The sequence below is a fragment of the Ptychodera flava genome, chromosome 4 (genome assembly GCF_041260155.1).
Source record: "Ptychodera flava strain L36383 chromosome 4, AS_Pfla_20210202, whole genome shotgun sequence".
In the NCBI taxonomy this organism is placed as follows: Eukaryota; Metazoa; Hemichordata; class Enteropneusta; family Ptychoderidae; genus Ptychodera; species Ptychodera flava.
The window spans coordinates 12696310-12722146 of NC_091931.1; the positions used below are offsets into that span (position 1 = coordinate 12696310).

At 36.2% G+C, this 25837-nt stretch overlaps 1 protein-coding gene across 6 annotated transcripts in view; it reads left to right on the forward strand.

The window, feature by feature from the left end:
* LOC139130914 (kelch-like protein 20) overlaps nucleotides 1–25837 on the forward strand; it is an 84205-nt gene that overhangs the window by 41624 nt on the left and 16744 nt on the right. For 5 of the 6 annotated variants that reach the window (XM_070696724.1, XM_070696719.1, XM_070696722.1 and 2 more), the window contains 3 exons: nucleotides 5463–5897; nucleotides 8203–8331; nucleotides 24459–24890. In XM_070696724.1, coding sequence (XP_070552825.1) covers nucleotides 5495–5897; nucleotides 8203–8331; nucleotides 24459–24890 — 964 coding nt within the window. In that variant the 5' untranslated portion in view covers nucleotides 5463–5494. Of the gene's footprint in view, nucleotides 1–2557; nucleotides 2694–5462; nucleotides 5898–8202; nucleotides 8332–24458; nucleotides 24891–25837 lie in introns of those variants that run through there. The other variant, XM_070696720.1, reaches the window with a different exon arrangement.

The following is a 25837-nucleotide window of genomic DNA, read 5'->3' on the forward strand; positions in this document are numbered from 1 at the left end:
TACAAAGATAAAGTGCTATGGCATACATATGCATGTCTATTAATTTTGTGCTATGATCCATATGGTCAATAAACAGCCATTTGATTTAAATTTTGGTGTGATTTTTTTATGTCTTTGAAACATAAACATAGGTCACTGTCCCTCGATGGACTGATTTTGTTCAAACGTGATACGAAGATAAAGTACTATGGCTGCATTCTTGTGCACATTAAATTGTTTCATTATATGATCCGAAATGGCTGATTACAACAACATACCCGATCCCATACCATTTCGAAAATTCCACCAAACCATGTGTATAGTATGTGCCAATCACGACACTGGAGGCAGTAAGGGCATCGTTATGTGTGATGTAATCAAAAGTTCCTTGAGTGGTGATTACCGGCAGAGATGAGTCATTTATTGAACGTTCCTCAGATTACTTTATTATGCAAGTCACAGGCCTGATGCACCCGTTGCATCAATGTCATTCCACAGCTACCTAGACTACAGCTACCTAGACACCAAAGATTATAACAAAATGGACAAGCGGGGACTGTGTCATCAACGATGACTTATTTAATTTTACAATATACTAACAAAATCAAATGTTATTGAGGTTTTACATATAGACTTCACCATAGCATGCAGCAATTGCTTGAAGTGTAGTGAAGTAAATATGCATCTATACAAAGTACGGTATATTGATGAATAGTACTTATATACTGGTTTGCAAATCTGATGATAATGATGCATTATCAGTGGAGAATTCAAGTACCTCCGATCATGCAGCATACATGATAGGATTTTGAGAATGTGTGCCGTACCTAGCGGTACATTGTACAAAAGTGTACCGTATCTTTGTTAGGAACTGGTGCTTTCTGTATATGCTTGTACCGGTAGATGAAATATTGAGTTCGAATTTTGATAGCAGTGATTCAACCAGGTAATACAATTTTGTAATGTGTATACTCTTCTACTGATTTTACCTGGTACAATTTGCTCCTTGTAGAGACACCAAAAAAATCTCTTAAATTACTGTTCCTGTCACTGGAAAATGTGAACTCACAGGTGATAAGGTACTTATGGCTCCTTTATAAAATAATGTACATTAGATTTTACTGCACAGATTATTATGTTTTTACAGTGATTATTCCTGAGTAAATATAATATACAGCACTTTGCTCATTTTACTCACTTATCACCACAAAATGAAGTCATTAAAATCTGAACAAGTTATGTTATGCTGCGTGGTGAATGTTTATGAAATATTATTAAACTTATGCTGGTACTTGAATCTCCATACATTTTGCTGCATACCGGGTAGATACTCGCATGATAACTTTTTAAATTTATGAGAGCTATATATGTAAATGTATATCAGCTGAGTTTATATAAGAGCTGTCTAGTCACGCAGAGGTACTTTTGTACAGGTGCTACTCTCTGACAAGGCTGGTAAATGTGAAATGGTTATATCGGTGATTTTATGACTGTTTATCATGCATATACAGCATGCTATTTCCCTTACTGAGTATTCAGATACCAACGTGAATAATATTAATATTTGTAATAATATACCGGTAATTTCCTGCCATTGTTTAGCAAGTCAATCACAGAGGGTTTTAATTCTCTTAATATACTTATATATATACATGTATATATATATATATATATATATATATATATATATATATATATATATATTAACCATAGTTCCAGGGACCTTCCACAACGTTTGCTCGTCCAGTTAGTTCAATAAGCTGGCTGAGCTGTGGTTTTGTCAGTGACACACATAGATGGAAATCTATTACAAGACTGTGGGAAAAAACGCCCTAACAGTGGTATTTGATCAGGCAGTCTGTATAATGGTCAATAAATTTCGAAATTTATGACATTATCAGACACTACCCTGGTACTGTTCAGATAATGAAGTTCAGTGACCATGACCGACTTGATGTCAGATTGTGAAGATTATTGACCATGACCTACTTTAAGTATTCCTGAGGAAATTTAAGTCCCTGGATGTAAAAGAATAATCGCTCCTCAAAAAACAATCAATGTACCAATTCTCACTTTGTTCGTGTCTTGCGATTGTTTTTTAATTTCTTTTCATACCGTTCATGGTACAATGGATGCCATTCATTACAATACAGAAGTGAGACTGAAAGTAAAGCATTCTACAATGTGTTATAATAATGGCCCTTTATATGAATATCTTTAGTAATTATGCGACATTTACATACACTTTTTATTTGAATTTGGTGAAAAAGAAGGGTCTTTTGCAGCAATACATGTGATATGATACAAAGCCAAGGGCTGTCTCAAGTCAATGAAGAAGTTGCAAAGGTCCTGAAATCATTTATGATGATACTACAGGAATTTTACAAATCCTGAGCATTGCATTAATATTTCTTTTCACTGGAAGATGGCATCTTGCCCAGTGTTTACATGTCACCACACGGTTACCATAGCAATATTTAGACCTCCCATGTTAGCAGAAACAGAGAAACGTTACTGCCATACCCTGCACATTACTCACACTCTATTCTATTGTCAGTGTCTGAGTACAAAGTGCAGTCCCATCATGTGACTAAATTACCGCACTACTGCGGCACCTAATAAGTGCACTTCACTGCGGCAACATTTCTAGTGTGTTGTTGCATGGTACGCTGCAGCCTGTTCATTCTTTAATAGTCTAGCCTCAGACTTAAAAGGTATGTTTGTACCTCTTCCATTGAGTATATGAATCAAGTTGGCTTTTATACGCTATTAAGTCTCCTGTACTTAACACTGTTTACTTTTTGTTCCACTGTGGCTATACAGATGTATAAAGACGTCAGCACAGAATGAGTTACAGAGCTTCCGTGATCTGAATAATGCTATCACAGTATACTTTATAATGTCTTTGCAGTAACTTCATCTGTGTGTTCCGACAACAATCAGAACATTTGTGAACTGCACCTTATGAAATTGCCCTGGAGCACATGGTATTTGCTTGCAAGTTTCAACCCACTCAGTAATTGAAAATCTGTAGAGTACATGTACCGATATGGTTCATACAGTTTTGAATCAGTATGCGTAGACGTGTAATTTTCTCATCAAATATACACATTGGCATATATACCAGTGTTCATACAAGACACTTTCTGGAAACTGATGCAACCATTTATCCAAGCCACTATTGATTTTCTTCACCACTAAAATACATGAACTAATTCACATGACACAGTTCTCCTGCCGTAGTTGTCGTGAAAAGCATAATTCAAATTTCTCACAGTGGTCACGAAAATTTACCTTTCTGCTGTTGATAATTTTTTTCAGAAAACAAGCACTGTAATGTGTATGACATAGCGTCATTACCCGGTAGTTTGGAAATAATTAGCCCAGTCAGGTACAATGATATGTCTCAGCCAGAATTTAATTGTTTTTTAGAAATGAAACAGTTTCAAAATGACTCACTGTTTGCCATAGAATGCTGATTTATGTCTATTTGGTACAAACCATAGTCACCTGTACATGAGGGAACTAATACATCTTTATTGACACACTGGTTCAATAGAGGCCTTTTGTATCCAGAAAGCAGACAGCTGACCTCATGCAGTGATGTGTCAATGAATTTCAGTGTATTTCATTTTATTTGCTGCTAATCTGGTGATCAAAATGCTCTATACAGAATAAAGAAGGGGGCATTGTTGCAGTCTCCCATTTGCCTTTACCAGCAAAATGTAATATACTATTGTGTATAGCTCTTTCTTACAAATAAATGTCCTCTACAGGCATTCATGTACACTTCATTTCAAGTTTGGACCTTTCAATTGGAGTAAAAACCCAAAACAAACCATCAAAACAATAGCTATTCTCTGTTTGAGTTGTAGCAACCACCAACAATGTGATTTATTTTCTGGTATATGACTATAACATGTTAATCTGGATTATTTTGACATCTGTCGTGATGGACTGTGATAATAATGCCGTATACATGTATGGTGCTGTCTGTCCACTCTCAATGATGACATGCTAGATGGTTTTGAGATGTTTCAAAAACATCAACTGGTACTTTGGCTGTATAAAACGTGTCTTTGATAATCTAGGCATTGCTGATCAGTGAACTCTGCCAATGGCCAGAATATCAGTCTGAGTACATGTACTCTCCTGGGGCACAGACCAAAAGTTTATGTATGAGCATTCTACAGGACACCGAAGTTGAATGATGTCAGGGTTCTTGACCGGCTATCTCAGTTTAAAAAGGCATAAATATCATTCAGGCCATAGGCCAGTAATTTGCTAGTCTCAAGGGACCTGAGTGCTAGCCAGATCTGAATAATATGACCTGTACCCACAAGTCAACTGAGGTCTCTGATAACATGTCATTTCATGCCAGACAGACGGAGTCTGTTGGTTCACAGGGTAGCACTGACAACAAACACTGTGTTTCAGCAATTAAGCAGTGGAATTCTTATTGGTAAGAAGTACCAGTTGCCAGTTTACAGAGGTGACTGCCCTTATTCAAAGTAATACCTGCACACTGTAAATTTACGTGTATCCATGTGTACATACATGTACATGTATCGTAAAACCATTTTTGTCATCTACATTGTATATATCACATATGACACATCAGTATAAGCGGTATACCATAATGGCTGCTCATAACTTTTGCTTGATATACCCAAGTGAAAATTAATAGTATGAGTTTACCTGGCATGATATGGTAGGTGCTTTTTCGTCTCTTATCGTGTCGTCTCTCGCACATATGAAGGAGTGGGGAATCGCAAGCTTAGCGCCAAATGTGCAATCTTGGCAATACAAGTGCTTTCACTTATTCCCCCCACTGTTGCATGTGCAAGATACTACACCAATGAGAGACAGGAAAGGCATAACGGACTGTCGACAGTCAGCTGGCATGAAAACAGGTAAAAGAAATCCTTTAGAGAGACTACCAGTATAATACCAGTATACTGCCATATGTAATTACCACATTCAGTGTTACAGTATGTATTCAGGCATGTGGAGCAACTTTAATTTACCTAATTACTATTGAGACATGGTGACTTGCCTGATTTTAAAATTTATGTACTTTTGTCATGCTGTACAGGTGTACCTGAACGTACTTGTCACCACAGTAGAATTGAGTTCAAAGACTTAATATGTTTATCATGCGATGATATACAAAGACTGCACCTGATACCCATCACAGATTGTTGAAAATTGACCAGCTGAACATCAGATCTTTCAGTAGGAAGTGAATTATGGATGAACAGAACAAAAAACACTGTATAAAGAGGAATATTACAAGATGGATCCGAGCTACCTTTATGCTGCTCCATTACAAACATACATTGTATATGCTTAACATTCCTTTTATGAAATTGTATTCCCAATGCATGGCACCTTGCGTGACACAATTACAGCAATGTATAGCAGGATTGTGATCAAGCTCATATAACTTTCCTCAATTTCTGTTTATTTTATTTCATTAACAGGTTGTGAACATTCTTTGCGTGACTAGAGGTGAATGTCTAGGGGAGCTCGTAGAACGCCCTATGGCCCACAGTTGATAGACTACACCACCTTTCTACGGCATTATCAAGAGACCCGGCCATTCTCACGCTACAGGATGGATTTCGACAAAATGGATCAGCAGGACCCGGATGTCATCATTCACGAAGCCGAAAAAAACTTTGGCCTCAAAGCGCTGAGTTTGATGAACGATCTACGCAAGTCAAAGACATTGTGTGACATCACCATTTCGGTGGGTGACAGTACGTTTGCTGCACACAAGGTTGTGCTAGCAGCCCTGAGCAATTACTTCTGTGCCATGTTCACTGGTGATATGGCAGAGGCTCAACAAGACACTATAGTCATGAAAGAAGTAGACCCTAAAGCTGTGGAATTACTAATAGAATACGCATACACAGGTAAACACCCATCAAGATATATAGACCTTTTGAACTTTTCATTCACTTTCACCCAAAGGGGATTTCAAAAGACAAGTACCGGGTCAAATTTAATCAATATATAACCTGACACTGTCTCTCCAACATTATAGATTCAATTTGGTGTGTCATCGCTTCAGTGCCCATCAGAACATTGAACATACCATAATCGCATAGCCTAAGTATCTTTGAAATGTGAAAATTTCAATTGATTGTATGTCAATCGCAAGTTCTTGCTCTATTCCCCATTTCAGGTCTATCAGTAATTCGGACCAGAATTCACTTTTCAACAAAAACAATGCATTTTTGACATGTGTATAAGCTACACTGTGCATCACAACATGCTGTCGGGAGTAAAACAAGAACTGTTGTAGTTGACATTGAAAACAGTGAAAAAATCATCAAAAGTTATACCGGTAGCTACTAGACCTTCAATAAATGAAATAATTAATCAAGTTTTATTGGTTAACAAATTAGTGATGTTAGATGGTGAAAAAATATACATATACATATACCAGTAAATGTATTAAAGTTAATGAATAGATGACAGAGATATGAGAATTATAAGTGCAGATAAATTTTTGTAGTATACCAATGACAGAAATGGAGTCAAGTTTGAATGTTCCATGCAGGTTATCAATGTAGGAGCATTACAAAGTGCAACAAATGATTCTACAGAGATGTGCCGGTAGATTACATCATAACACAACACAGAGTTGTAATTCTTAATTCCCGTGTCAACAGTTGTCTTAATTCCATCAGTAGTAATGGTATGTAATTAATCTATTTGTTTCTGGTGTGTTCCATGCATCGGTTAAAAGGGTTGTAATCTTCATATACCGTAATGTGGACAAAATGTTTAAAAGGAGGGGGTCGTTGGAACTCTGCTCAAAGTTGTATTGGACCCATACAACCAATGTTAACTTTGTATCCAAGGTATGATGGCAATTCATGAAAAATGAAACATGTTTTTCGTAATCTACTCGTAAAATTTAAATGTTGCAGCTATGATGGCAGATGCATCTAGATATCGTGCATGAATACATTGTTTGTCAACAAAAAAGTTGCACAGGTGCTGTTCCAACAACCCCCCAGCCCCCTCCTTTAAACTTTACTTGCAGTCCCTCCAAGCACCAGATGTGTAGTGAGGGGCTGTGATATACTGTAGCCAGTAATTGTAGTTCAGATGATTGAATTGTTCAATCACTTATTCTAAAGCTACCACCACAACCTGTCAACATACAAATTGATGCCCAGGGACAGTCTACCAATAACAAATCAAACAGAATATTTCCATCTTTTTCCTTGAGGCGTTTTTTAATAGAACACAATGTGGATTAGCAACAGAGCTTTTTTTCACTAGATGTAGTATGAAATAAGATATATATTCAACCTGAAATGACCACATCAGACTTTGATGTAGATCAGATATTACATAATTGCATGGACCTCTCAAACCAGTTTCAGCTCTAGTGTAATAAATAAATTTTAATCTTTATAAGGAAATGAAAGCTCCTGCAATGGCCACTTTAGGCCAAGACACACACAAAAAAACGTTTGTCTCTCATCCATGTGTACATTGATCTTGATGAGACAGATCACCCCTATTTTTCATGTTAACTTGACAAAAATTTAATAGCCTGAGAAAATTACAGTGATCTTAAATGGGTCAGAAAACGGTGATATCTATTATCTGTAAAATCACTGCATGCACTCACTTGTACAGTTCTGAACAGTGAACTCATTGCAAATCACTTTGCTCCATGTCAGAAAAACTGCTTTGAAACACTCCTGTTTTTGTAATTGGCCTAGTTTGATCCTGTGACTCAAGCACAAAAAAGCTAAAAAAGAGAATAAAATAAAGGACTCTACATCAATATTTAAAAAAGACCTAGGATAGACAAAACCAATAATATTTTATTGGGAGACACAGCAATACCACAGTCTTTCCACAAAGTGGCAATACTTAAAAACAAAATATCATCAAAGAAAATCTAGGAATTCTTTGCTATTCTCATACCCCCTAGGAAAATGTTGTATTGTATAACAGCTTAGCATTGGCCCAGTGTGTTTCAGTCTTGTTTATTTGATTATTTGCCATTAAAATACTTCATATATGCAATGGTAAGCTATCCAATGGAATAGGAATTCACTGGTATTAGCCAAAAGGGGCACTTGTAGACCACAAAAAACTTGAGATCTATCGTGTGCCATTCTATCATGCCTGTGTTTCTCACTGTGTAGATTTCTTTGTTGAGATTATCAAAGTTGTTACATTTCATTGCAGGGCGTGTGGAGATTCGGGCTGACGTGGTTCAACATTTACTTTATGCTGCATCTTTGTTACAGTTAACCAGTGTCCAAGTCTCATGCTCCAATTTTCTGAAAAATCAGCTTCATCCAACAAACTGCTTAGGTAAGCCCCAAACTCTGCCACCTGTTCAAATCTTTACAGTATGGTGCAAGCATTCATTCTGTTTCATGGCAACAGCTGTCCATATCCTGTCCATTTAACTGGCAGTGAACTTTGTGCATTTTGTCAGTTTCATCAAATCCAGGCCTATGTTTTGATGTGCCCTCAATTAACTTTTGAATCGTGAATGAGGTTTCATTGAATTGAGTTGTCAATGTTTACCTGAGAAATGTATGATAATGTCACTTTCATTTGAATCAAAGTGTACAAGTTGTGTGATCCAAAGTAGTTGGATGTTGTACAATATACAAGTAGGGTACTGCATTGATATAATTATTTGGTCATTTGTGTGGTATTGAGTATGGCTATCAAGTGTAATTTGTATTAAATGTTCCTTTTTCATTTACTTTCCATATCGCGTCTAAGATGAAGTTTTCAGAGATACTTCAGCCGTATACATGTATTGCCGATAGCAATGTTTCACATTACCTTCCTTGATAAGATGATACCAGCCATTGTACATGAAAAATTCATGAGCCGCCTTCTGTTTGTCTCTTGCGAAAGAGATTTAGCATTTCTACATGTAGAGGACACTTCTTTATGGAATACAACACATTTTACAAGTCATAAGCTATCTTTGGGCATGTGTCACTTAGTAAAGCATTAACCAAAATTAAGAAAAATTATGAATTACACCTCAATAAATTTCATTTCAAAATTCGAAGAAGTCATACTCTGTATCTTTTAGATAAATTAAGGTGTGCATCTGCATAGCAAAAGAATTTATGGTATACACGTATTTAATCAGCCCTGTCATATTTGGCTTGAATGTCTTTTTTCTTCCTCTCATGTACATCAGGTATTTGTGTTATATTGTTTTTAAATCTTGATAATTCTGCAATGGTATAGAATACATGTGCCTTTCATGAAAATTATGACAGATAAAGAAATTTTGCAGAGAAATAAATTACAACGTAAAGAGATTTTAAATTACAAAAATGCCATTAGTTTACAAAAACCATTCACTTGTAATTGTACGGTACTATACACAAGTAAAAGATCAAGGTTGATTAGAAAATATATTTAAGAACAGAGCAGATAAATATACGTGACTAGTGTTTGATATAGACAGGGGGATGGGGATTCCCCCTCTGTTGACATGTTGGCACCCCCTAGTAATTTGTCAAGGGGGACCCCTCACCCCCATGAAATGGTGCCAGTCACACGCTAGAGATACAAGTAGAACACATGAACTGGTGAAATCCCCCTAAATTTTCTGGTGAAGGGGGAAATCCCCCTGTTGATGCCATCCTGGATGAAACACTGCATGACTTTCAAAAAACAAAAATGTTTGAGTGTCTGGTTTCTCAAGTGTGGAGGCAAATTACTATATCTCTTGTTAGCTGGTACATTTCAATGTCAACACATAGTCACATGTATATCTTGCTGTGCCAGAAACTGCAGATGAAACAGGATTGTTTTTCCGCAGCTCAAATTGAAAATTCAAGATCTAATATGTGACAAATCGAGGGATAATTTGTTTGACAAGAATTCCTTAAGAATGTTGAATTTCAAATTTACCCATCTCCATTCCTTTGACAGCGCAGGTAGGAAAGAGTGAAAGTGATAAACAACTTTGCAGTGCAATGGATCTCATTTAGTTTTAAATTTGAAGCAGAATGATATTAGCATGAATTGTAACACCCTGTTGGTGATATAGCTACTGCAACCGTGGAATTGATCCCCCTATGTCAAAATCTATAATACCACCGCCAATTTCAATGTAAATTTGAACTAGCTGAATGTAGCACTGAGATAATTGATAAAACGCAATCATCTCCAGCATTTCTGCCCTGATGATAGCCGCTCACAACTTATTAGACTTTAAAAAATACAGAAAATTACTCCTGGCATGTAATGTAACAGTAGGCAAGGAACACATTAAATTTGTTGTGAACACTAGTCCTTTGGACACCCCCAAACCAAGTTTCCTTGATATACCGAGCAAAGCATCAAGGCAAGCCAAGGCAATTTGGGCTAATAGAAACTGTAAGACTTAAACATTTGCTCAAACTTTCCTCGGGAAGCTTTACTTTACTTTAAGCCATTGTCTTTCCAACTCAAGAATGAATATCAGGGGTCACTATGCACATTTTGCTATGCAGAGAAACAAATTACCAAGACTTTACCAATATTTGATATTAAAAAATGGCAGCTATACTCCATAAACTTTCAAAATGAGTTGGCACTAGCATAAGACTAGAGGTATTGTAAAAATGAGGTAGTCTGAAAGGCACATTTTACCTTCAACTCAGGCAAAACTCTCAACTTGATACGATGTATGTGCCGTACGTGACTTGGTGAAACTGATTTATGATACACGTATTCCAATGATATCTGCCACTTTTAGGAAAATAGGAAAGTTCAAATTCAGGAGTGTATATATATATATTGATTTATTGCCATTAATATTCAACATTTCATCTGTTGACGATACATCATGGTATGAAACGTTTAGACACCTATCAGTGCATGTTGTTCTGATTTTGTCTCCAAGCCCTTTCCATCAGTTTCACTTCATGAAACAGATCACAAAGCAAATCATATCTGTTTATATAAACCAAGATGTCTAAAGCTGTGTGCTGAGTATACATTTGTACTTCACACCTGATAAAAGTGTATTTTGGGGTAACAGAATTTACTTTATCGACAGAGAATAAAATTAATGTTCCTTTTGTGACAATATCTTAACAATCCTATCAACTGTTTAATCTTATCAACCATCAAACATATCAGACTTGAATTATGATTTTACATGTGTAAATACTACAAATCCCAGCAGGTTGTTAGTAGATAAATGTTACGTTTGTTCTGGCAGGTCTCGTTACTGAGTTAGGACTCATTTCCATAAACCCTGAACATGCATTGAAGAAGAAGAGGTTTTCTATAGACTTGCGATACAATAATTGTATACAGCAAGTATGCATCCCAGCTTGTAATCCCAAGTTGCCATGGTTACTGCCTTGCAACGTAGTTTCAGAATGCAAAATGCAATGGAATTATTAACCTTTGAAGTTATTGTCAAGTGTGAAAAGTTTCAAAGATATCAACCTACAATATGAATGATTTCAAAGTTGAAGACTTACCAGAAAAGGCTGGACAGTTTCGATACGGAGGTACACAACAAAATATTTAGTGAAATAAGTTCTGAAAATCCCAATTTGAATACCAAGGAATCAATATAGAGATAGCAGTTGACTTTGCATTTAGAAAGCCATGAATGAATTCCAAGCGGTTGTTCTCAGAGGGGTACTCGATCTCTCTGTGTGCATCTGTGACCACACAAGGTATTCTGATAAGGCTGCTATCAATCCATGCCGTGACCTGCATGCAAGTACATTCAATCCATACGATTTCACTACGTGACAAAGAACAACATTTAATCTTCCCGTATATGGACTACTTTCATGATGAACCTCAGGAGCTCTATTCATGCATGTAGGTTGTGTTTGCATTGGTGCTCATCTTTTGTGTGTAATTAATTTGATCCTTACGACTTACAGAAATCAAGTTTTCAATGTATTCCTTTTTTCCTGTCACTTCTGTCTCAGTTCCAAGCAATTACAGTGGTTAAGAGAAGCAGTATCTAGGCCTAGAAGAGGATTGTGATGTAATTTTTGTCCAGGTTTTCAGTTGTACGACAGTTGATGGTGTCCCTGGATGTCTCATCATTCCTGTCGTTGGTAATATCAAAACCAGGAAGCTTGCAAATCAACCCAGTGTTTGTAGGTTCAGGAACAATATTTTCCAGTGGTGGCATGGGCATCAGAGAAAGATATCATAAACTAAAAAAATAAAAGACTGGTAAATACTGGGTATTTCAAGACCAAGGGAAATCTTGCCAGAGATAAAAATCATACAAGAAGTATATAATTTACATCAATGTGAATATATACCCCGGTATTTGTTTGATGTTTGAGTATTCACTAACAAGGCCTATGTGTCTCAATATTCTGTCATTGGTTTTACATTTTTTCGTTCCAAGTTTTAAAAAATATAATCGAGAATACAGGTAGATTGAAAAACTTACTTAGATGGAAAAAATCTCACTCAAAATCTCACTCAAAACTATGTTTATTTACTCTTTTTTGTGTAGTACTGCTCAAAATAACAAAAAAATAAAAAAGTAATCTGAAAGTTGATAACGATGAAAAAACTTCTTGCTACAGAAGTATGTTTATTTACTCTTTTGCATGTAGTAGTGGTCATAAATCAAAAATATATTTAGGGTCTGCTTATTTCAATGAGACATTGGTTGTGTTGCGTGAGTCACATATTTTCCCCAACATCCAATGTAAAGTGTGTGAAAGAGACTCCAGATGACAGCAATGCATCATAGTTAAACTACTACCTCAAGCAAATTTATCATAATCATAATGACAGGCTAATTTAGCAGTGCGATAATATTTTCTCATTAACGCATGACTCAACATCTGATATGGTGTCATCAGCTGACCTTACATGACCTCGGAACAATCTAGCCGTCTTGTGATTGATTTATTAGGTGTGAAAACATTGAGCAGATATCAGATACCATCGGTATTTTAAGTGCAGTTAGGGGAAAGTGGAGGAAATAGGTCAACCTATTCTGCTCGGCTTGAGCTTTTCTCTGTGTGTTCCAGCAGTGGCTCCTGTTCCCACATAAGCGTCCTCCAGGTTGGGTCACATGTCACAGGGTCATGCCACGCATCAGGGAGTTAGACCCGAAATGGTGTCGTGGTGATGAAGATTATCTATGAATCATCAGAACTTGTGTTTTTACCGTGTATAATCAGGGTCCCTTTGCTCCTTGAAAGTCTTTGAAAGTGCTTGAATTTTAACGCCTGGTGGAAAATCCTTGAAAAGTCCTACAATGAAATTAAGTCAGGACTTCAAAATTGATACTCCACCCCAAATTTTTCAAATGATAACATTATCAGTCATGGTATCATGAAAATGATATATAAAATGATGCATTGTACAAATGATATCTTGAAAATGGTACTGTGGACCTAAAACTCAAGAGTCCGTAAAAATTGCTGTAAAGTCCTTGAATAAATGAGTGATTTTGGCTGTATGGACCCTGTATAATGTATGAATCTGTGATTGCAAGTCTGAAAGTATAGTGACTGGCTAAAGTCTTCTTATGGGAAATTTTGATGATATTATCAGTAGTTACAAAGACAAACCTTAACAAACTGACACAGTGATGACTTTAAGTTCCATGAAATCAATTTACATAACAATAACCTAATTAACATTTGCTTTTGTTTTGAAAATGTTTTCTTTTGTTCAGTTATTAAATACCGGTATGTATAGATTGCTCAATAAACAGGCTGGGGGATAGCCGTCAAAATCCCCATGTGGAAATCTCTGTATTATTTGCAAAGTTTACTCTTTGTTTATGTTTTATAACTTATCACATAAAACATTGCTAGTTTTCTCATCAAATTTGTACAATTTGAAAAGGCAAACTGAAAAATTGAAAATACAGAGTTCCTGCACAATTGTACATAGCTGTCATACTATGACACCTAGGGTACCGGTGTGTTCATAAATCAAGGGTGCTTGTTGCAGAGAGTTTTAAACGTAAAAACAACTTCAAGTTTAAATACAGCAATAATGTGGTCAGGTAAGAGTAAGAAAAATGTCTGTAACTCAAGTTTTAAGCAAAGTTCAGCTTTCATGAGCTTGATACTTATTTTATTCAAAAAGAAATGAACTCACAGGACTCACATGATAGCAATTTACAACAACCTAGAAAGTGGAATTCAAGACATCCATTTAAAATACCACCATAAAAGCTGCCCTGATAATTGTTCACTTGAGGCGTCTCTTAGCTCAGTGACTATCTCCCTTTAAAGATTCAAAAACATGTTTGAACTATAGTTGTTCATTTGATGTTTTCTTACATGTCCAGGGTTGAATTTTCTGGTAAAAAAAGTTATTTGATTTACTATTTTCTGGAGTAAACTCTTCCAACACAGAAAATGTACATTAGTCATTTGCTTTGGAAAAGGAATTGAAAATGTTAAAGTTCACCCCTCCAAGCAAACTCTGCAACATGTATGTTTTATGAAAATATGACACATTGGACTGTAGATAAATGTACGATAAGCAAGATTACTATGAATCTGAAGTGATACAAGAAGCCAAAGTTGTTACAGACACATGCCATCATTGAGCAGTTAAGGGCCAGTAATGTTAATTTTTGATGATTTTTTTCATTATTTTTACTTTCCATATCAATTGCAACTTCTTATTCTACTCCCCAAAGAATGTTGAAACACCCACTATTTAGCTTGTCAACTTAGCGTTTATATGCGTAAAATGCATTGTTATTGTTTATATTTGAATACTCGTCCAGACCAGAAGTCCCTTTACAACAATAGCAATGCAGTTTACACACACATGGGTAAAGTTGACAAGCTGAATACTGTGTATATCAACATACTCTGGGGAGTAGAACAAGGAAGTATGATTCATATTCAAAATAAAAATGGTGAAAATATTATCAAAAGTTGGCATAACTGTACCTTTGAGCAGATTAACTTCCAAGAAGGAGAAAGTCTGGAGTCAATCCAAGACTAACTCACATTGCAGCTGATGTGAGGCATTTTTTAAACATTCATAGGCCGACACAACTTTTTTCCAGTCGTGTGATTGGATCAAACTGTATTTGCCGCATCTAGTACGCTTTGCAAGGATCATTAGTGAGGGTATGCAGGAGATGCCTCAGGCAGTTCAGTTAAATATATCAGGTAATGGCAAAATGAGAGTGCTACGTTGATGAGATCGAGATTGCGAATGTCCAGAGTGAAATATTCTCCACGAGAAGGTACAATCAAATTAATCTGGAGCTGTCTCCTTATATACATAGATGGAGTTTTGAGTACTTTGGAGTCGGACACAGCCTCGGGAGACTCACATATTGAGCTTAATTTTTCATGGGAAAGGATGTCTCGGTGGAAGGTTTATGCTAGCTTCATTGCGTCAGCAGAGGCTGTTGACACGCATTTGTGCAGATCGTGTGAGATCAGTCGTGAGGTTTGCATCTTTTATTCATGCAATGTGAAGGTAAAAACTGACAAGGTAATTGTAGCCCCCGGAAAAAGAAGCAAAGCAGAGTTAATGTTTTGTACTGATGTCCAGGTTTTATATTCCGGTACACTGATACATGTAACTAGTTTGGAAAAGTTATACGACTCTCAGCCAGACCAATAAAATGTTATGAATTCAGAGTCTCGAGTAGCTGCATTCATCAGTCAAGTGTATGCTGTTGTGATACATGTATATTATTTTATTGAAATTTTACTTTGTTACACCATGTATGGTAAATCTATTCCAGAACAGATGAAACAGATTACTGCAATTCAACTGAATACCAGAGAATTTTACTTAGCAGTCACAGATCAACAGCACAACCAATAATACTTTTAGTAATATAATTAGAAATAGCAAGATATTAATAATTATTCCAATACAATGACCTTTTATTAGCATTGATACTAAAAATATCATCGCATTTTAAATTTTAAATTGCCCCTGTATTTGTCAACAGTCTGACCCACATAAAATACTATTTTCATTGAAATATAAAATATTAAAAGTAATTTTAGTATTCTATTGTGTTTCATTATTTAGAAGATTTATTATCTGACTCTGGTCACCTCAGGGAATATTGTTGTTAATAAAGTTATGCCCAAAGTTCCACGTATACGTCAAGAGGAATCCGTATGAGTACGGTAGTCACCATGTGCACTCAGTGTATTATTCTACTCATACAAGAATGGAGCGTTTCCTATTTCTCGGGAAACCAGTATCATAAAGAGGTGCATGGATACTCCGGAGTGAAACATTTCAAGTGATTTGATATATCACTGTTCTATACAAAATTGTAAATGTGAAGTGAAAACCATCAGCTGTTAAGTTCCGGTGATTTTTGCAATCCCTGTGGAAATCAAAACTAGCTGATGTCTATCACGACAAGTAAACTGTACTTGTCAGATGAAAGTTTTGAAAGTATGATTGTGTACATGTAGTCTTTTCAGAGTGCCAACAGAGGAACTAGGAGAGGCTTTTGATATGACTTTTTTGTCTGGCTCCAGTAGCACATCACCCTTTGGCCCGAAAAGTACTCATAATGCCTATTTCTTTCCTTTCAATACATCATTTCCGTTTTTAAAAGTCACAGGTCATGTAAGGAAGCAGCTGGCTCACCTAGGCAGATTGCAATGTGTACAGTACACTAGATCATTAAATCACAGGCCCTCCAGGACTGTGATTAAATATAACGACATATTGCAGGGACATTGTGATAAACCATGAAAGAAAAATCAAATTTATACAAATGATTTGATAGTTAAATGCAGATTTTAAAAATCACATTTACAATAAACTTGTTTTTATTTATCTAATTGATTGTGTCAACTACAGCTTGTCTAGGAAGTATGCTTTTACCTGTATCTGTATAGTTTTGCTTTGATCATTAATGTTATTCGAGTATATATGTATCTTGAGCCACTATAACAGCTGCAAGCACTGAGTAACTGGAGTAACTGGATGAGAAACTTTTTCCAGCTCTTATTAATACTGTATGTTTACTTCAAGTGTAATAGCCCTCATTCAAAATTTTCCTTTAACTGCTCGAAGGAGGGAACTTGGCAGTGGTATCAAGAGTGAATTCGTAAATTTCTACCTGGTACATACTGTATGTATATAATCATATATACGGTATATATATATATATATATATATATATATATTATATATATATATATATATATAATATATATATAATATTATATTATATGTTCGTGTGTGTGTGTGTGTATGGAAGTATACAGATGTCCTCGTGGGAAATAACAGTGCTCGATACTAAAGCAGAGCGTTATGAATAATAACACAAAATTAACTTGAAGATATTATAATTACTTTGTACTTGAAGTAATCTTGTGTTAATATATATATATATATATATATATATATAATCTGACCTTCATTCCCATTAACCTTCCGTGCAGCATTCTAAAATTGAAACTAACCAGAACACAAGCAAGCAGCAGACTCTCCATAGATACTGAAAAGCCCTGTACAGCAGACTTAGTAATATGTTCATCCACCCACACGGAATTGCCCTTAAGATGGAATTTTTTTACAAAAGAGGGTTGTGTTTATTCATTGAACTGAGGATTATGGATTTGTGCATGGAAATATTAGTCATAAAGTCAGTCAGTGTTTGGCTTTTACCGGCAGTATTTAAAATGAGAAAAGTCTCAATCATTGTACAACTCACTAGGATTGTATTTGCTTTTGCATTACTGTTAATGTTAATGTATGGCTGTTAATGCATTGCTACCCATATATAATTAATCATTGTATAACACCTTGTCCTCTTCAAGGGGTTTAACATGTTAACATGCATTGACACTCACAAATACAATTTTTGGTGAAATGAGCATTAGAGTACAGAGTCTAGATTCAACAAATGATCAATATGAGCTTTTCTTTTGAGAAATTCAACTTCAAATTAGAAGAAGATATTCAGATCTGATCAGATGCATGCATAAAGTCTGTCTGACCAAGTATATGTACCGGTAGTTGTACAATTTCAAAACAGTAAAGACAGTGATGTTTTTCACGAATTGCCCACAGTCCTATATACCACTTGAAAACTATCCACTTCCATCAATAAACTTTCACAACAAAGTCATGTGCATCACTGCGTTTTTGCTTTCAAGCTTTCAATCCTCATGACCTCTCCAGAAAGAGCAGAAATTCTCAAAACTGCCCTACATTGTATTATCAATGCTACTGTCTTGATTGACAGCAATGAGAGTTTTCAACTGCTAAAGGTACATGTATACACAAATGTATTAGATAAAACCCACTGAGGGTTGATCAACTTTCTCTGGAGCATTCTCTTGACATAAGTGAATCAAAAGGACATATTCATTATTGCCTGCGAGCTAAGTCCTTTCTCAATCTTGGGGAAATAATCTGATCATCCATATGTACATGTAGAAGCTATAATCTTACCATTAACGTCATCTGTATACTTTGTAAATTCATATACCTTTGTGTCTGTAAAAGTAACACTCTATCAATCTAGTCTTGCTTTCACTTTTATCAACAAACTGACTTCTTTCATATTGCTGACAATACGTTACTGTACATACGTCAAAGAGAATGTTAACATACGGTGAGACAGTCATCAAGTATTTATGCCCAAATTCTCACTCTTACAAAAGAAGGTCCTGAATTTCAGATGATGAGACAGACTGCAAACAACAGCTTTCCCAATATCCAACAAACTGTTTACACATTGAGGAGAGTTGTAGGCATGCAATTCACCTTGGCAACATATTATCAGCCAATGAAAAGTGATACAGTACTAGTAGGGTCTGTACCATACAATGTACCTGGAGATAAGAAACATCTGTGATGCTTTGGTACGATTCTAGAATCCTGCAAAATGTTCAAATAAACCAGTACTGTTTGATTTTCCTATTGATTTGAACACATGTGTAAAAAGCATATTTGTTTTCCAGTTCATGATGTAAGCCTGTTGTTCAGACACTGTACAAATGCATTTTATATTTGTTAAGTAATAATGAACGTTGAATTATCTCTTTTGTTTAAAACAAATATTACCGAGAACTTGGCAGAATAATCCCGCAAGTCAGAGAAAATGATAATAAATGGGTGAAGTGGCATACACAAATTAACAAGCATGTAAACCACACGATGCATGTAGTATACGGCTATATTCAAAGATTTACTGCAGAAGGAACCGATTCATCATGCTTTGACGTAACCCTAATATCCAATTTGGGATGAATAAATCAGCGGGGATTTTTTCATTCCTGAAGTTAGGAGTAATGAAGAAAAATAAGCACAGCTAAACAGTACAGTACTTATTAGTCCCCACGGACACCGTCCGGGGGACTTATAGGTTTGGTCATGTCCGTGCGTGTGTGCGTCCGTGCGTGGTGTGCGTGCGTGCGTCCGTCCGTCCGTCCGTTCACGCAGATATCTCAGAGATTCAAGAAGCGATTTCATTCAAACTTGTTACAAGGATTACTTCATATGTCATACAGATGCACGTCAATTTGTTTTGTGATACGATCCAATATGGCCGCCAGGCGGCCATTTTATTACGATTTTTTCATGTACAGAGCCATAACTCAGACATGTTTCAACCGATTTTATTCAAAGTTGGTACAAGGACATTGACCAATGTCATAGATATGCACGTCAATTTGTTTTGTGATACGATCCAATATGGCCGCCAGGCAGCCATTTTATTACGATTTTTTCATGTACAGAGCCATAACTCAGACATGTTTCAACCGATTTTATTCAAAGTTGGTACAAGGACATTGACCAATGTCATAGATATGCACATCAATTTGTTTTGTGATACGATCCAATATGGCCACCGTGCGGCCATTTTATTACGATTTTTTCATGTACAGAGCCATAACTCAGACATGTTTCAACCGATTTTATTCAAAGTTGGTACAAGGACATTGACCAATGTCATAGATATGCATGTCGATTTGTTTTGTGATACGATCCAATATGGCCGCCAGGCGGCCATTTTATTACAATTTTTTCATGTCCCGAACCATAACTCAGACATGTTTTAACTGATTTTATTCAAAGTTGGTACAAGGACATTGACCAATGTCATAGATATGCATGTCAATTTGTTTTGTGATACGATCCAATATGGCTGCTGTGTGGCCATTTTGTTACGATTTTTCATATGCAGAGGCATAACTCAGGCATATCTCAACCGATTTTATTTAAAGTTGGTACAAGGACATTGACCTATGTCTTACATATGTACGTCGATTTGTTATGTGATTATTACGATGTTTTCATGTACAGAGCAATAACTCAGACATGTTTCAACGGATTTTATTCAAAGTTGGTACAAGGAGATTGACTAATGTCATACCGGTACATATGCATGTCAATTTGTTATGTGATACGATCCAGTATGGCTGCCTTGCGGCCATTTTGTTACGATTTTTTCATGTTGCAGGCCATAATACTCTAAGGCATATCTTAACCGATTTTATTCAAAGTTGGTACAAGGACATTAACCTATGTCATACATATGTATGTCAATTTGTTTCTTGATATGATCCAATATGGCTGCATGGCAGCCATTTTGTTACAATTTTTTTCGTGTCCTTAGCCAAAACTTGGGCATGTCTCAACTAATTTTATTCACTAATTTTATTCAAACTTAGTACAAGGACATTGACCTATGTCATACATATGCACATTGATTTGTTTTATGATACAATCCAATATGGCTGCCGTGTGGCCATTTTTTTTTCTGATTTTTTCATGTCTGGAACCATAACTCAGACATGTATCAAACAAATTTATTCAAAGTTGGTACAAGGACATTGACTTATTTATACATATGTATGTCGATTGGTTTCACGAGATGGTCCAATATGGCCACATGGTAGCAATTTTGTTATGGTTTTTCATGTCGAGAGCCATAACTCTGGCAAGTCTCAACTGATCTTATTCAAAGTTGGTACATGTACATTGACTGACGTCATACATATACATGTTGATTTTTATAACAGTAAGATCAAATATCGCTGCATGGCGGTGATTTTGTTACAATTTTCAGATGTACAAAGCCATAACTCAGACATATTTCCACCAGTATCATTCAAAGTTGGTACAAGGACATTGACCTATTTCATACATATGCTCGTCAATTTGTTTCACGTCATGTAGCAGTAACATGTCAATTATTGAAGTTTCGTAAGTAGGCTGATATGTCAAGAAATACGTACTGCATCAAATTCATGAAACTTTATACAGATGTTAACTGATGTTAAGGTCACATTGCTTTAACATTGAAAAAGACATTTATCAGTGTCATTTTAATTATTTGTAATTGCATAAGTAATGAACTTTCCTAATTAGGGTGATATAGCCACAAATTAATACAACGTCAAATGTGATGAAACTTGATACAGATGTTGATCTCATAGTGTTGTAAATACTGCATCAAACTTTATGAAATATGGTACCAGTGATAATCTGTCAAGTGTTAGAATTGTATGCAAAAATGTTTTGCAACATCCTGTTGATTAATTCCTAGTTGACTCATTTATGAACTTTAGGATGGTGGCTACATTGGTTTTATGTTTTCATCACCATGGAACTCATTCTTGGCCATTGAGCGCCATCTGTAGCAAAGTATTATTATCACAGACCTAATTAATGAAGAGGACTCTATCCTTTTAGGACATGTAATCAAAGTACCCATTAACAAGTGGGGACTGTGTCATCAACGATGACTTGTTGTGATTATTTGCAAAAAAAAAACAAAACAATATTAAATGCAGGTCACATGTTTCTTTTGCTGGATAACACTTTTTAGGATTAATGGCAGTAAGCACCTGATATTTAGATGAATTACAACGCACAGACTATCACATTCTTGCCATCTGGTGATTTATTGTATCAATTCTCTAATTTCCATTACTATGAGAGTACCATTTATTGCCATCCATCACAGTTAATTGTGATGTGTGTGTTGGGGGGGGGGGTCATATCATTCAGCAAATTAATTTGGTAAATTCCATTTGAAGGATCAGTCATGGGGAAATAAACATCTTTGAGGCTATCGCCACTGAACACAGGCACCGATAAAGCTTTAATCTGTGTAAAGAAATCCAATTGCTTGAAGGAATTCATCAGGATAAGTGCAGACTGTGATCCGATTCCTATCCGTGTTTATTCAAAACAGCAGGGAAACAGCAGGGAAAAAGCGATGATTAGAAGTTTATTCCAGCAGCATGGCAAAGTGAAGTTGTATATGTCTATGCAGGCATTTTAGGCGTATAAAAACAAAGAGAGGAATGCAGAGGATATGAAATTCTTACTTAATATAGTAGATCTGATTGGAAAAATTCACCCAGAGAAATGTTAAATGAGGGCTAGCGTTCACTGGATTTATAGCCATGCTCTTCAGTACACTGACAGTTGGAAAATGAATTCCCATTTGTTTGTGCTACTGAGAGTTATTAGTTTTGATAACCTGTGTCCCCACCGATAAGTGTCCATCGGTGATGATGTACCGTACTGTGCTCCAATCTTAGATTCCCATGGCTGTGGTGTGATAGGAATGCAGCTAAATGGCTGTATATGTTGCATGTGTTATGGTTCGGTATCCTCATTTACCCTTGTACAGTGTATTGCATGCTCTGGTATCACAACATCACCTCATGTGACCCCCTTCAGCTGTATGTACCCTATGTCTGACCCTGATTAAGAATTGAAGAATTTCTCTTGTGCCACTGGCAAGTTTGTGTTATACTGGTAAAGATGAGGATCTGACACTGGCTTTGTCGGTGTGACATTTTGGTGTACTATTATGAGTAAATTCATAATTTTACAAGTCATCACACCTCGTCATATAAATGGGTGGTGGAGTTCATGATGCTACATTTATTTGTTGGCAGAATAAATACCTATAGCTCTTTCCATGCCAAACTTTGATTGAACTTCAGGGTTTTCATCAGTAGTCCAACAGACATTCACAGACAGAGACAGACAGAGAGAAGAAAGGGTTGAAAAGTGTGCATGTATTTCACCTTATTTCAGTCAAGGTTCTGTAAGGGTGCTCAGATGTTTGCCAAGGTGAATGGCATGTGATATTGTACCGGTTCATGGCTATTGCGGTAATGAATTCCATATTTGTTTTCACATCCATGCACTGAGGACTTTGTGGAATATTTCTGCTGGGCATTTGAGATCAGTTGTCGGTAGATGTAGATGTTTGGTAAATCTCAAGATGCGGTACATGTGTTTAGCATTGAGATAAGGAAAGTATTGCCCATAGCATAAAATACAGCTTCATTACTTTTTGCAGATGCTGTACAAATTTGAATTTGTGTAGCAGTATACAGTTGTTTTTCTCATAGTGTCTCTAACAAGGGCTGCCTGAAAACTTAGGGAATTTGGTTCAGATAAAGGGGAACCATAATAACTTATGCAAATTAAGGTTTTTCAGCGTACTCCTATATTAAGGTTATACCTTGCCTCTCCAATGTCTTGCTCTTTCTGTCTAGCAAATAGCAAATGTTCCATCATGAGAAGTTCAAGTTACACAAATCATCCATACTTCATTCATGTAAGATAAACTTAAATCTGGAAGCAAAGTAGTCTTTCTCATTTTTCCACAGTTTGGAAGCTGGTTTTCTCATTTTACTGTGGCTAGGCAGATACAGTGGTTAAAATCAATCATGTGCAGAATGCCACTATCAATACACCGTCTATATCAATACTATCTCAAGATCTTATTGTAGAGGGGGACATGGCGTACATTTGCGTTTACTTTAAAGGCCCATGAGCTGCAACTCGCGAAATTTGTCCAACCTAAAGGTACCCCCAGTTTCCTCAAATATTATAATTGCAATCTGCAAATTGAACGATATAGTCATTAACTATGCCTCAACAATGTTTGCTTGTGGCAGAATAGGCAAGAAATTGAACAGATTTTTGTTCATTTTAAATTTCCCGCCATTTTCAAAATCTTGCCATGTTATGTGAAAAACGGAGAATTTTTTGTCAAAGTTGAGTGAATCCCTTTCCCGTTCTTTCAGTGGGTTGCACCATGTTGTATTTGTAAAGATTCAAATGTGTACATGCACCATTTATGCTGTTTATCATGTAGTTGTATGGAGGCGGCCATATTTGGGTGTGGCACCCGTTTATTATTTGTCTTAATGAAACTTTCCACGCAGCCTGACTCAGTGGATAATTATCCTTGAGCAAAAAAAAAAACATCTCTGAGTAAGAACATTTCTATGAATTAATTTTAATCTAAATCTATAAAATCATGAAATAATGCCAAATTTGCAGCTCATGTACGTTTAAGAATAGACAGTAGAGCTTCTACATGTATGTCTATGCTGTAAGGGGAATCAAGCATTTCGGAGAAAATACTGCTGGTAAAGCTGCACACAAAAAACATCACTAAAATTTGCAACAATCTCCGAAATTATCTCACAAACCTTGTATCTCTTGTAATGTTCTGTTTTTAGGTATCAGGAATATTGCGGACATTCACACATGCACAGACCTGGTTATAGCTTCGGAGAGGTACGCACAGAAACATTTCAGTGAGGTAGTCAAAGAAGAGGAATTTCTCCTCCTGCCAAAGACACAACTCATTGAACTCATTTCCAGTGAGGAATTAAATGTGAACTGTGAGGAGGAAGTATATAACGCAATAATGAGGTGGGCGTACCACGACAAGGACAACCGCAAAGATTACATCGCGGAGCTCTTGCAAAGGATACGGCTGCCGCTCCTGTCTCCAAACTTTCTTGTGGACACAGTAGAGGCTGAGGACCTTATAAAACAGGACATCAAATGCAGGGATTTGTTAGATGAAGCTAAAAACTATCACATGCTGCCGGAAAGACGAGGGAAATACACGCGGGATAAAGTGAAACCAAGGAAATCAACCGTGGGTGAGTATGTGTCACTTTCACGTCAGAAGCTGACACCTTTGTCCTGTTGCAAATGCACTCTGTGAGATTGAGTTAGATTGGTTTTTGACTGTTGAGTGTATCACCATGCATTCACTTCATTGATATTTAATTGGATTGAGGTTTTGAAATTGATTAGGAGTGTTTTTGAGTGATGAGGTGTATCTGGACAGTGCCCTCCCCCCACCAATTAATGAAGGTTGCATTTCAGCATAGATAGTATTTTGTTAAGAAGCTTTCCTGCAGGTGAAGATATTGTGCATTTTGTAGAGACATGGTTTGAGTGCATTTGCATTTGCATTCCCGTGTCGTGCAGTAATCTTACTTCTGTGACTTTGATGATGTCCTGGGAGAGCTTACACCATAACGAAGCCGAGGATTTCAGTGTTATTTTGAGAACAGTGTTGTATCTCAGCAAAAGCTGTACCTGCCAGAGGCTGATCTGAGTCCATTTGCAAAGGTTACATTTCTCTCCTGAGCCTTGGTTTTCATCTTTGCTTAAAGCTGTTGTAGTGTTCCACATATTTTGCTCAAAATCACTTTTTTGGAAAGATTCTTTAAATTTTCATGAATTTGTTAACCTGGGATTAAAATATTGGTTAGGGTCACCTTTTAGAATGACAAGCAGTCATAAGTTTGGCGAGAGTCAAGTGTAACTTTATGCAAATTGATGCAAATCACCCAATTTCATGGCTTCTTTTCTCTCCCATTTTCAAATTTAAAAACACTTAAGTCCTCTCTGGCCGGGTCAGATTTTGTGAAATTTTCCCATTATGTTCTTTAAATATTGTATGACAAAACTTACAATTTTGTTTGGCAATAAAGTTCTTACATTTTGAAAAAGAATTATTTCAATTTTTCTTAACATGATTTTTGGCACTTTTTGAATGTCAGTCTTTCAACCGTTCCATTGAAGAATGAAAATAAAT